The sequence below is a fragment of the Bufo gargarizans genome, chromosome 3 (assembly GCF_014858855.1).
Source record: "Bufo gargarizans isolate SCDJY-AF-19 chromosome 3, ASM1485885v1, whole genome shotgun sequence".
Taxonomy (NCBI): domain Eukaryota; kingdom Metazoa; phylum Chordata; class Amphibia; order Anura; family Bufonidae; genus Bufo; species Bufo gargarizans.
In genome coordinates this window covers 560,725,883-560,739,219 of record NC_058082.1, presented here as the reverse complement: position 1 = coordinate 560,739,219, position 13,337 = coordinate 560,725,883, and the positions used below count along the sequence as shown (strand labels likewise).

The 13,337-nt window shown below is 42.5% G+C and overlaps 1 protein-coding gene across 1 annotated transcript in view; it reads left to right on the top strand.

The window, feature by feature from the left end:
- LOC122932948 (cell surface glycoprotein CD200 receptor 1-B-like) overlaps nucleotides 1-13,056 on the top strand; it is a 59,539-nt gene extending 46,483 nt beyond the window's left edge. Inside the window, exons 4-6 of the mRNA XM_044287640.1 lie at nucleotides 3,502-3,598; nucleotides 6,009-6,063; nucleotides 12,492-13,056. Of these exons, the coding sequence (XP_044143575.1) occupies nucleotides 3,502-3,598; nucleotides 6,009-6,063; nucleotides 12,492-12,590 (251 nt within the window). The 3' untranslated portion in view covers nucleotides 12,591-13,056. The remainder of the gene's footprint in view (nucleotides 1-3,501; nucleotides 3,599-6,008; nucleotides 6,064-12,491) is intronic.
- Nucleotides 13,057-13,337: the final 281 nt, after the last annotated feature.

Genomic DNA, 13,337 nt, shown 5'->3' with positions numbered 1-13,337 from the left:
TTGGGAGTTTCTACTGTAAGGGTGCATCAGGGGGGCTTCAAATGGGACATGGCATTTAAAAATCATGTGGAGTTCCTTTTCTTCTGCGCCCTACCGTGTGCCCATACAGCAGTTTATGACCACATGTGGGGTGTTTCTGTAAACCACAGAATCTGGGTAATAAATATTGAGTTTTGTTTGGCTGTTAACCATCCATGTGTTAAAGAAAAAAATTGGATTAAAATGGAAAATCTGCCCAAAAAGTGAAATTTTAAAATTTGATCTCCATTTTCCTTTAATTCTTGTGGAACGCCTAAAGGGTTAACAAAGTTTGTAAAAATCGGTTTTAAGTAACTTGAGGGGTTTAGTTTCTACAATTGGGTCATTTATGGGGGTATCCACTATGTAGGCCCCACAAAGTGACTTCAGACCTAAACTGGTCCTTAAAAAGTGGGTTTTGGCAATTTTCTTAAAAATTTGAAGAATTGCTTCTAAACTTCTAAGCCTTCTAACGTCCTAAAAAAATAAAATGACATTTCCAAAATGATGCCAACATAAAGTAGACATATAGGGAATGTTAAGTAATAAATATTTTATGAGGTATCAATGAAATTGCGAATTTTTCTAAATTCTTGGTAAAGTTGGGATTTTTTCATAAATAAAGGTGAAATATATTGACTCAAATTTATGACTATCATGAAGTACAATGTGTCACGAGAAAACAATCTCTGAATGACTTGGATAAGTAAAGGCGTTCCAAAGTTATTACCACATAAAGTGAGACATGTCAGTTTTGCTAAATTAGGCCTGGTCAGGAAGGGGGCAAATGGCCCAGATGGCAAGTGGTTAATCGCTTGCTGTTGTACTTTTTGTGATCTAAGGTGACAAAAAAATTGTTTATTTAGCACAGTTTTTATTTTTTATTTTATACGGTGTTCATCTGAGGGGTTAGGTCATGTGATATGTTTATAGAGCCGGTCGTTACGGACGCGATACCTAATATGTATACTTTTTTTTATTTATGTAAGTTTTACACAATAATATCATTTTTGAAACAAAAAAATGATGTTTTAGTGTCTCCATATTCTGAGCCATAGTTTTTTATATTTTTTAGGCGATTGTCTCAGGTAGGGGCTCATTTTTTGCAGGATGAGGTGACGGTTAGATTGGTACTATTTTGGTGGCAAACGCCTTTTTAACCACCTCCCGTCCGCCCATAGACTATAAACGTCCGGGAGGTGGTTTTTTCCCAATTTTTTTTCCCAAATTTTTTTACTTTATTTGGGGAAAATGACGTTTTTGCTTATTTTTACTTGAAACTTTTAATTTTTTGGGGGGAAAACTTTATTTTTTCAACTTTTATTTTACTTTATTTTTTTGTCCCACTTTAGGACTTCGACTTTTGGGGGTCTAATCCCTTTTACAATGCATTCCAATACTTCTGTATTGGAATGCATTGGCTGTATGAGTAATACTGTGTGTATTACTCGTACAGCTTCCGGCCTGTGAGATCCAGGGGGCTGGATCTCACAGGCTCGTCACCGGAAGGCAGCGCAGATGCCTAAGGAGGGCATCGCGCTGCCTTCCATGCCATCGGGTCCCCCCTACAGCCGCATGGGGACCCGATGGCACCGCCGCCTGCCGGATAAGGTAAAATCCGCAAACCATCGCCGACACGGGGGGGTTACGGGATCCCCCCCCGGCGTTGTGACAGGATGCCCGCTGAATGATTTCAGCGGACATCCTATTGCGATTAACCCCTGCCGCGCAGCAATCATGATTTAAAGTTAGGACGTACTGGTACGCCCTAAGTCCCTAATGGGTTAAGGACCAGTTCAGTTCTGAAGTTACTTTGTGGGGCTTACATAATAGAACCAACCCATAAACGACCCCATATTTGAAATGACACCCCTTAAAACTATTCAAAACTGGTTTTAGAAATGTTGTTAACCCTTTAGGCATTCCACAGGAATTAAAGCAAAATAGAGGTGATATTTCAAAATGTCACTTTTCTTTTGCATATTTTCCATTTTAATCATTTTTTTCCTGGAACACATCTACCCTAGATGTGTTCCAGGAAAAAAATGATTAAAATGGAAAATATGCAAAAAAAAAGGGACATTTTGGGAAATAACAACAAAACAAACCTCAATATTTATTTCCTTGATTCTGCAGTTTGCAGAAACACCCCATATGTGGTCATATACAGCTGTATGGGCACACAACAGGGCATAGAAGGCAAGGAGTGCCATATGGTTTTTGGAGGGCAGATTTTGCTGCAATGGTCTTTGGGTACCATGTTGCATTTGAAGAGACCCTGAGGTACCCCACAGTGAAAACCCCGAAATAGTGACCACATTTTGTAAACTACACCACCCAAGGAATTTTTAAGGGGTGTAGCGAGCACTTCACTCAACAGCTGCTTCATCAAATTTTTTATACTTGGGTGTGAGCTGGTGTATTGCACCCACAAAAAATCATTATAGGTCACCCACAAACCAAATAGCCAGATTCCTAAAACTCTCCCTCGCTTCAGCTGCCTGCTTCCTGTCCCTGCACTACTCAGAGCTGATGGGCGGTGCTACATGTGATCCAGCTTGTATAGAGGCTGGGTCACATGATGCACCAGCCAATCACAGCCATGCCATTACTAGGTGTGGCTGTGATGGCTTTTGCCCACAGCTTAAAAGCTTGTTGATTGGCTGCCCTGCAGCCTTTCAAAAGCTTTATTGGATGCTTGAACACCGAACTCGAACCCAAAATGTTCCGGCAAAGTTCGGGTCCGGGTACCTGAACTCGCAAAGTTCGGTACAGACGCTCAACACTAATTGTTAAGGATGCGATCCTGTGTTATCTACATATAGTTGTTATCTTCCATTGTAATGATGCCTATGATGATAATGAGATGACTGCTAAGAAGTGATCTCTACAGAATGGGTAATGGTAATCTAGTAACTGCAAGATTGAAGGATTTTTTTTTTTTATATGAAAAGTAAAGAAAAAAATCCCCAAATATATGTAATATTTAATTATATATTTACTTAGTAAAACATTTCAAATTCATTTTAAAAATATTAACATTGGTAGCCCAAAATGCTACCGGGAAAGTACAACTATTACTCAAATGCCATCATTCAGCTGTATCAGTGCAAACTAAGAGAAATGTATAAATTCCAGAATGCTGAGATGAAAAAAAAAATTGCAGCGCAAAAATTTTGAAATTGCCCTGAAGCCCCAAACTGGATTGGTTGTAGATGGGTTAACTGCAAAATCTGTACAAATGATCTCTTGTATTGTAAAAAAAATTTTGTACTTGCGCAGCGCCCACATCAGTCTCCGGATGATATTCCTAAACTGGCAGAGCGTACAGGCAGGAAGGGTTGCCATGGGGAAGCTGTCAGTAAAGCTCTTCTCATCCATAGTTTGTAACAGAATAAACCAAGAAAGAATTAAAATCAAACACTACCATTTTTCTTGTAGGAAATGCACTTAGTATTTCACTTTTTGCTTTTTTTTTTTTAGGTGCAGGAGGAAATAACTTAATCCTAATCCTTTGCATAATAACAGTCCTCGTGCTGCTTCTTGGGCTCATTTTATTTTCGAAGCGATCAAATCTCAGGTATTTCTCATCAATTCTAAAATGTATTGCAAATATCTTTTTGGATTAACTTTTATGTTTAATAGTGTATCATTTTATACAAAAAATGATAATAAGTGAGTAACAAGAAAGAGTTTAAAAAAAAATATCCCAATATAGTTTTAATGGGATGTTCTGTAAATTTTTGGAGCGTCAGCTCAGTGTCTGTGCTGTTCAGTTGAAGCCATTTACCATATTTTTGTGTTATGGGAAATACGTCTTTATTTTTTTATATTTTCATATTTATTTTAATATTCCGTACGAACGACTATGCCCATGTTCAAACTGATGGTCCCAATCCAGAGAAGAAAAAACTATTTTATATTATGCAAATTAGCCCCTTAGTGCAATGAGGGCGTTGCCATTGCACCTTGTTACACCCAGTCTCAGTGTCTGCTTCACCATCGCCCTCCTCCCCCGCTCTGAACGACAGCGCCAGGCAATGTAGAGGTAATGGTGTCTGTGTCACGGCTGAGGATGGGGAAAACCCTCAGCCGTGCGATGCCGGAAGATGTTAATCGCCACTTGGCCAGGAGCATAGGATCAGGGAGCAGGTAACCTCCTATAACGTCCTCAAACTGACCCTGACTCCTAGCTATATGAGCCGTCCCTGATGGTGGGAGGGCTCATACTCCGTAACCTTTAAGTCCCTACTAGCCCTCAGGGTGGCCCTTACTAGGAGCAGGGTAAGATGACCTGTTCCTCCTGGATACGGAGGAACGGGAGTCTCCCTGGCCAAGCTGCAAGGAAGGGGAGACATATACAGACATATAGATATGGCAGGTGAACAACACAAGTTCCAGACTAACCTGCCACAGCCTTGCTGACTGGAACCCATGCACCAGGTATTGCTGTCCACATAAACACTAAGGAGACAGAACACACAAAACACAAAGGAAACCGGGACATCTATAGCTGTAATAAACATAGAAAGGAACACATCAACTAAACATCACATATAACATTTATGACCACAAGGGTGGCCCTCACTGGCAGATGGTATAAGGGACCAGGAGGGTGCTTCCAGCTTACAAACAAGGCTAGAGTACCCCTCAGACTACTGATCTTAACTGAGGCTTTATAGCCCATGTAGCCACACCCATACACACCCAGTGCTCACACACACAGAAGGGATTTAACCCTTCCTACACCAGACAAGGGAGGACAGCAACTTAAAGGGGAAGTGAACACACAAACAACCCCATGCACACCAAACATGGAAAGTGCACACCTATCACACAAGTTGCCAGAGACAACCGCCTACTATGACAGCGAGCAGCCTAGCAACCAGCTCCAGCTGCTCTACTGCCACATACCTAATGTTGCCAGCAGCAACCACAAGTGAGGCAACAAACTAGCGGCCCTCACCTGTGATTGAACAAGCAACCAAACCGCAGGCAACAGCAAGCGGTTCAGGAGTCACGACCATGACCATGGCCGTGACAGTCTGTCCCTGACACCTCTCAGATCGCCGCTGTGGATGGAACCTGAACTGCGCATGCATCCATCCACCCAGGGAGCTTCAGTACTGTGGAGTGGCAATCAAAGAGGCGCATTGTGAGATCTCAAGGTCAGGCGCAATTACCTCTACACTTCCTGGCCCTGTCGCTTGGAATGAGGGGGGAACACAGCCAGCACAGAAACTGGTGCAACAGTAATACCCTCTTTGCATTTATCTCTGGACTGGGACAACCAATCAACATGGGACAAATGTGGTTGGATTTAGCTGACAACCACACGTCTCCAATGTCAGCTGGATTTATTTCAAGGAACAGTTAGTGGTGACAGGTTCCCTTTAAAGGGGTTGTCTCACATTTTATAAGTGTATAAATTCTCCCCCATCCTAGAAAGATCGATGGAGTCAAGCAAACTTAGGTTCTCCTCGCTACTCAGCTCAGGCTCCTTTGGTCCACCACTCGCTTCACCATGCTCTGGTCCCCACATGTCAACTTCTGCTACAGATGGGGTCACGTGCACCACTGCAATTAATGATTGATCACAACGGTGAAGCGTCCCCCAAACCGGGACATGACCCAGTGATGTGCTGTTTTGGGGGGCAGGTCACCTGTGGAGCAGCACATGGGACCGCTGTCCATACCAGAAGTTTACATCAGGGAACTCAAATGGGATGTGAAGAGAACTGAGGGATGAGGAGTAGGTAAGTAGGCTTGACTCCACAGGTTCAGCATGGAGGGAGTTTAAAAAAATAAATAAACATATAACAAGTATGATAACCACACAAGTGTGATAAAACAAAGCACAAAAACAGGAAGGAGAATTTACGGAAAATACTTTGTGATTTTTCCTTTTTTTACTGTACATCTAAAAATTGTCTGACCAGATCCAGAAATCCCCTAAACAAATAAAAATAACAATGTCTTTTTCTCTCCAGAACTTGTCTCAACATGAAACATGACAGTTCAGCTGCACGAGAAAATCCTGTCGTGGTGAGAACAGATTAACCTTTTCTTCACTATAATTTGCTAATCATTTACAGACTGTCCGCTATTGAGATACAGCGGGCTAATTGATTTTGCAGTTCAAATTAATTTCTGACAAATTGAAAAATAAGGGATCATCAAAAATGGCTGCAGTAGTATGGGGCCGTTATAGGGTAAAGGTCCATGATCCTTCTACTGTGCTTCCACATTTATCTGTGAAGGTTCATTCATCCAGGTCACAGTATATCCAGGGGTGCACCATCAATGAGGCCAGGTGAGGCGATCACCTCGTCACCTCAGTCTCATTTGGAGACCATTTGCCTTCGACATCAAATATGCAGTGTCTAGGTTCAGAGGTCACAATAACGCCTGTACAAGCGTCATAGATGCTTTTTCGGGTCACTTTACTCCATGGAAAAAGTCTAAGGCGTACCAAGGCTCCGTAGGGTACTTTCACACTAGCGTTAAAGTTTTCCGGTATTGAGTTCCGTCACAGGGGCTCAATACCAGAAAAAACGCTTCAGTTTTGTCCAAATGCATTCTGAATGGAGAGCAATCCGTTCAGTATGCATCAGGATATCTTCAGGTCAGTCACTCTTACGGTATTTGGCATGGTGCGGTATTTTCTCAGCCAAAATTCCGGAAAACATGCCGGAATGCCGTATCCAGCATTATTTTCCATTGAAATGTATTAATGCCAGATCCGGTACCAAGTGTTCCGGAAAACGGATCCGGTTTTCCAGTCTGCGCATGCGCAGACCTTTAGAAATGTAGAAAAAAAAAATACTGGAGTCGGATCCGTCTCTCCGGTGTTTCAATGCATTTGTCAAAAGGATCCGCATCCGGATCGGGAAACAAATGGTATTCGTTTGCACACAAATTTCTGGATGTGCCTCCCGGATTCCACCAACACTAGTGTGAAAGTACCCGTAGACTTTACCCTGATATTCATCAGCGCAGGGCGCGCTGTGAATGGCATGGGCAGCGCAGCGATGCTGCCTGTGTCTGCAATAGCCAATAGCAAAGCTCCTCACAGCAAGAAGCTTTGCTATTGGTTGGTTTGGGCGGCTGCTGGAGCGCCTGCAGCAATGGAAACTGGCGGGAGCTAAAAGGAGGAGAGGCCGGCTCCCAGGGGTTTCTATATTAAGTAGAGCGGGCGCACTGCAACCCTGGCAAACATGGTGGCGGAGGAGCTGAAGAGGACTCCTCAGTGGTGAAAAACGACAGCCCTGGACATCAAGGTGACAGCAGCATGTAATGCAGTGTGTGAGCATGACACACTGCACCACATACAGTGGATATAAAAAGTCTACACACCCCTGTTAAAATGTCAGGTTTCTGTGATGTAAAAAAGAGAGACAAAGATAAATCATTTCAGAACTTTTTCCACCTTTAATGTGACCTATAAACTGTACAACTCAATTGAAAAACAAACTCAAATCTTCTAGGTGGGAGGAAGAAAAAAACAAACTAAAATACTGTGGTTGTGTGCACACCCTCTTATAACTGGGGCTGTAGCTGTGTTCAGAATTAAGCAATCACATTCACAATCCTGTTACATAGGAGTCAGCATACACCGGCCATCATTTAAAGTGCCTCTGATTAACCCCAAATAAAGTTCAGCTGCTCTAGTTGGTCTTTCCTGAAATTTTCTTAGTCGCATCCCACAGCAAAAGCCATGGTCCACAGAGAGCTTCCAAAGCATCAGAGAGATCTCATTGTTAGAAGGTATCAGTCAGGAGAAGGGGACAAAAGAATTTCCAAGGCATTAGATATACCATGGAACACAGTGAAGACAGTCATCATCAAGTGGAGAAAATATGGCACAACAGTGACATTACCAAGAACTGGACGTCCCTCCAACATTGATGAAAAGACGAGAAGAAAACTGGTCTGGGAGGCGACCAAGAGGCCTACAGCAACATTAAAGGAGCTGCAGGAATATCTGGCAAGTACTGGCTGTGTGGTACATGTGACAACAATCTCCCGTATTCTTCATATGTCTGGGCTATGGTGTAGAGTGGCAAGATGAAGGCCTTTTCTTACGAAGAAAAACATCCAAGCCAGGCTACATTTTGCAAACACATCTGAAGTCTCCCAAAAGCCTGTGGGAAAAGGTGTTATGGTCTGATGAAACCAAGATTAAAAGTTTTGGCCATAATTCCAAAAGATATGTTTGGCGCAAAAAAAAAAAACTGCACATCACCAAAAGAACACCATCCCCACAGTGAAGCATGGTGGTGGCAGCATCATGCCAAGGGGCTGTTCTTCTTTAGCTGGAACTGGGGCCTTAGTTAAGCTAGAGGGAATTATGAACAGTTCCAAATACCAGTCAATATTGGCACAAAACCTTCAGGCTTCTGCTAGAAAGCTGAACATGAAGAGGAACTTCATCTTTCAGCATGACAACGACCCAAAGCATACATCCAAATCAACAAAGGAATGGCTTCACCAGAAGAAGATTAAAGTTTTGGAATGGCCCAGCCAGAGCCCAGACCTGAATCCGATTGAAAATCTTTGGGGTGATCTGAAGAGGGCTGTGCCCAGGAGATGCCCTCGCAATCTGACAGGTTTGGAGTGTTTTTTGCAAAGAAGAGCAGGCAAATCTTGCCAAGTTAAAATGTGCCATGCTGATAGACTCATACCCAAAAATACTGAGTGCTGTAATAAAACCAAAAGGTGCTTCAAGAAAGTATTAGTTTAAGGGTGTGCACACTTATGCAACCACATTATTTTATTTTAATATTTTTTCTTCCCTCTACCTAAAAGATTTCAGTTTGTTTTTCAACTGAGTTGTACAGTTTATAGGTCACATTAAAAAGGTGGAAAAAGTTCTGAAATGATTTATCTTTGTCTCATTTTTTTTACATCACAGAAACCTGACATTTTAACAAGGGTGTGTAGACTTTTTATATCCACTGTACATCACACACTGCACCATACACTGCGCCACACACATCACACACTGCATCACGGTGATGCTAGAGAGACTCGTCCCAGTCACTGCCTGCCATTGGCTACCCCCCACCTGGACATCGGATGTTTTCATCCGCGCACGGGGAGAAGCTGCAGCGGCGGTGCGGGGACCAGGAGCAGAGCAGGGAGCGGGGAGACAGGTAATCAGAAATATTGTGAGGGGCCCGGCAGATGAAGGGGGGGGATTGTTGCTGTTGGATAACACCTTTAAATGTATGACAAAAACCGTGATGTGAACCCAACCTAACTGACAGGGAACAAGCTGAACAGACAGTCATGGTCTGCAGTAAACCAGTGTGCTTCTCTACTAGAGGAACTCAAGTGCAAAACAATAAAGGTGAGGCATAGGGCTGGCTTCTCCAGTCTCCCCTCGGGTTTCAGAGAGGTATTTGCTGGGGTAAGGCCTGATCTAGCTGTCCCTCTCTTTCTTAGAAGGTTGGTACCCTCGCCAAAGGGCTAGTGGCCCAGGTTCTGTGGCCCAGTCATCCGAATGGCTCTCTGGTAAAAGGACTGGAGACCCAGGGTATCTTCATCTCAGCATCTTCTTCTGGTCACTTGTGCAGTCTGGCATAGTCTCTCCTATTAAATCCTGTGTCTGCAGGCCATTAGAGGCTCTAAATGCTCTACACTTATACAGTTTCTAACTGATCTAGAACCATCTAGTGGCCGGGATGAACCTGGAGAAACAGAAACAATGTGGCCGTTCAGTGATGCCATATACATATATTGGGCCTCAATATGAATCAATGGTAATAACCAAGCAGTTTTCATCCTTAAAACAACAATTTGACAGAGCTAAACCAGATGGTCAAAAGTAGAGCGTGCCTGGCTTTTCCCTCCAAAACTCAGCTCTGCAGTGGAAAATGACTAGTTTCTCAGTACACAAGCTGGAAATTCCCAAAGTTTCATAGTATGAAGTGGCGGCACATTAAACCTTTCCACAATTAAGTGCAAACACAGAATAACAACAGTAGAAATGAACAGAATATATGATATAAAAGGCAGTCCAACAGTATAAACCAGAATAGGTGCAATCAAAGACATAAATCATAGTGCAAGTTAACTCTTCAAAGTGAACTGAAGTAGGGAGTTCATTGCTTTGCATAGCAGCAGTAGGGGCAGATGTCCACAAATGCTCAGACTCCAATGTACCCTTGCTCCAGTGAAACATCTTCAAAAGAAAATACAAGTCCACTTTTTTTTTTTCTGTCAAATCCCAAAAGAAAGGCTCCATGAACTGCAACACTGTGAAGATATGCATGAGCCGTAAGGCCACCTGCACACGTTATAGAATACATACGTTTTTTCTGCGTGCATTCCTGAGTGGGAAAACTGCAGCATTGTCCAGTACTAGCAAAGTGCATGAGATTACACAAATCTCGTGTACACTTTGCAGATTTTTTCCGTGCAGAAATTGTCCTACCATGGGGATTGCGGATTTCACCCTTTTCAATAGAATGCTGAGATCTCACACCAAACCCACAATTAGACATTGATGATTTTGGTGCGGATATGCTGCAGAAATGAGCTTAAATACGAATGTATCTTATATGCGTTCCCTGCACATGCACATGTAAAAAAAAAAAAAAAACACACAAATTGCGACCCAGACCCAAGCTGGAAAAATTTCTGAATTTAACAGAATTGTCACTGTGACTGTGCAGAATTCCTCCCAGTATAGCCGCAACCTTAGGGGGGGTTTAAAATGGTCCCGTTTCAACAAAAAAAAAAAAACATATTCCTCAAATGAGAATGGATTCTTTAACTATTCTAGGTTCTCATGGCAACCCACATATGTTCCTCAGTCACATTGCATAAGATTATACAATCAATGTGTTGCAAATCGAATTTGACCAAAATTCTAAAAAAATTCAATCCAAGTTTTTGTTGATCTGATTTGGGAGAATTTCTCAAAATCTGTCAGCCATTTTTCAAAATCAGAAGACAGGAAACAGGAGGGAGGAGGATGAAATGACCCCAGCAGGTATCTGTGCATACATACAGGCAGACATGTGGTGCCCTGGAGCAGGGAGTACTTTGACATTTGGACATTTGTGGACATTTACCTATATCCTCTAAGTTAAAACATCTTACTTTATTTCTCTTTATTGGGTTAACTTATACTGTTTATTACTGCATTTTATATATATGTTGTGATATATATCCTGTTCATTATCGGTGGCTCTGTGGAAAGGGTGAATACTGAGAGACTGTTAGTACTTTGATTGAGAAGCTGGTAATTTTTCACAGCTGCCATACGGTTCAAAGAAGACCATGTTTTGAAGGGAAAAAGCCAGTCTGACCTTTTAAATGTCTGGCTTTAGCTCTGTTGTTATGTCTGGAAACTTATTTTTGTCTGGAAAACCTGCTGTGTCATTACCATTGACTATCACTGAAGCTCTAATGTAAGTCTATACCAGACAGGAGCTGAAACAATGTATCTGTTTGTGCTGAGTTTCTCCACTCCACCCCTCCTACTAGAAGGTTCTAGTCTAGCAAAACTGTATATAAGGAGAGCAGTCAGAGCCCCTGGTGTGCTGCAGTTCGGGAACAGTGCTTAGAGGAAACTGAGTGACCAGAAGAAGACGCTGAGATGGGGATACTCTTTCACAGACCCTGGATCACCAGCCTCGGACCAGGGTACTAGCCTTCTGAAGAGAGAGAGGGACAGCTAGCTCAGGCCTTTCCTCAGCATCAACCCTTCTTCTGCCAGGGAGGAGACTGGAAAAGCCAGCCTTATGCTTAGCCTGTATTGTTTTGCACCTGAATTCCTCCAGTAAAAAAGCACACTGGTCTAGGGTGCACCATGCCTTACCATTCCTTCCAGAGAGCAGCAACACATGGTGACACCTCAACGGTGTCCGGGGGACCCAGTGTAGTGTTGGAGTCACCCCAAACCCGGCCACTGCAGACATTTGCCACCAAAAAGAGTGTGATGTTAAATACTTTTGTGTTAAAAATGACAAAAGAATTATAAGAGTGATACCTTTATTGACTAACAAAAAATAATTATGTTTGCAAGCTATCAGAGCACAGAGGCTCCTTCATCAGGCAGTATTCAAACGAATGACTGTGAGAAAGGTACATCACTGTTTTTAACACAAAAGTAACACGGTACCACACTATTTAGGCTATACATCATCACCAAAAAGAGAATGTTTTTGGTCTATTTAAAAAAATATAAAAAATCTGACAGTGATGTCTCAGCATTAAAGGGGCTGGGTACAGTCCTAGGAGACCTCAGAGTGTCATACACAACTTGTCAGGGCAATTTGGGGCACTTTCAGCTCAGGGCGAATTTATTCAGAGCCAAATTCAATTGGCCAACCGATTCGGCCAAATTGAATGTCAGGAAATTCGTTCATAGAAGTTATAACTACATTTTTATATGACCTATCTATGTATGCATTGTGCCAGCAAATATCTAATTAGAATTTTTATTTTTGCTCTTTCATCAGATGGTGGAGGAAGTGGAGCCGTATGCAAGTTTTACTGAAACAGTGAATACCATCTACAGCTCCACCTATGACCTTGCGGAATATAAACAGAAGACTTAGCAATGCAACCTACAGACCCTAAACTTCTGGATGGAGCCATTAATTTATTCATATAAGATATGACTTTTTTAATTTTTTTATTTTTTTTATTTTATTGTAGCCTTTGAGATGAGCAAAGTTTTGAAAAATTTGATTCAGATGATTCAAGAAATGTAATTATTTCTGAATTAATTTGTTACAAACAGCAATAAATCAGGTATACCAGGCCACTCTGCCTAATCTCAGTGTGAAGGCTTAAAACTTAAACTGCAGGGAGAGTATCGCCGTGTGTGGACTCCGTTCTAGTGCACCCACATTCATAGTGAATCCGTTCTGTGGGTACTGTGCTGTCAGTATTACAGGTGTACTTTATCGCCATCTACATCTCTGTGCGGGGCACCAAGATTCATAGCTAATCTCTTCTGTTAGCGATTACTGTGCATCAGTATTACAGGTCAATAAAAGTGTCAGGTCTATTTTATCATCGTTGACTTAACAGTGCAATGCTGCAAGATTCAAGAGGTGTCCCCATGGTGTGGGCATAGTGGCAGCAAAAGCGGCATTAACCATGACAATAGTGGCCCCATGACAGAGTGGAGACGGTGGCAGCAGCAGCACTCATGGACCCATAACAGAGTGAGAATGGTGGCAGCAGTGGCAGCAGTAGTAGCCCCATGACAGAGTGAGTGGCAGCAGAAGTGGCAGTAACCTTGACACAAGTGGTCCTATGACAGAGTGGGGACGGTGTCAGCAGCAGTAGCAGTAACA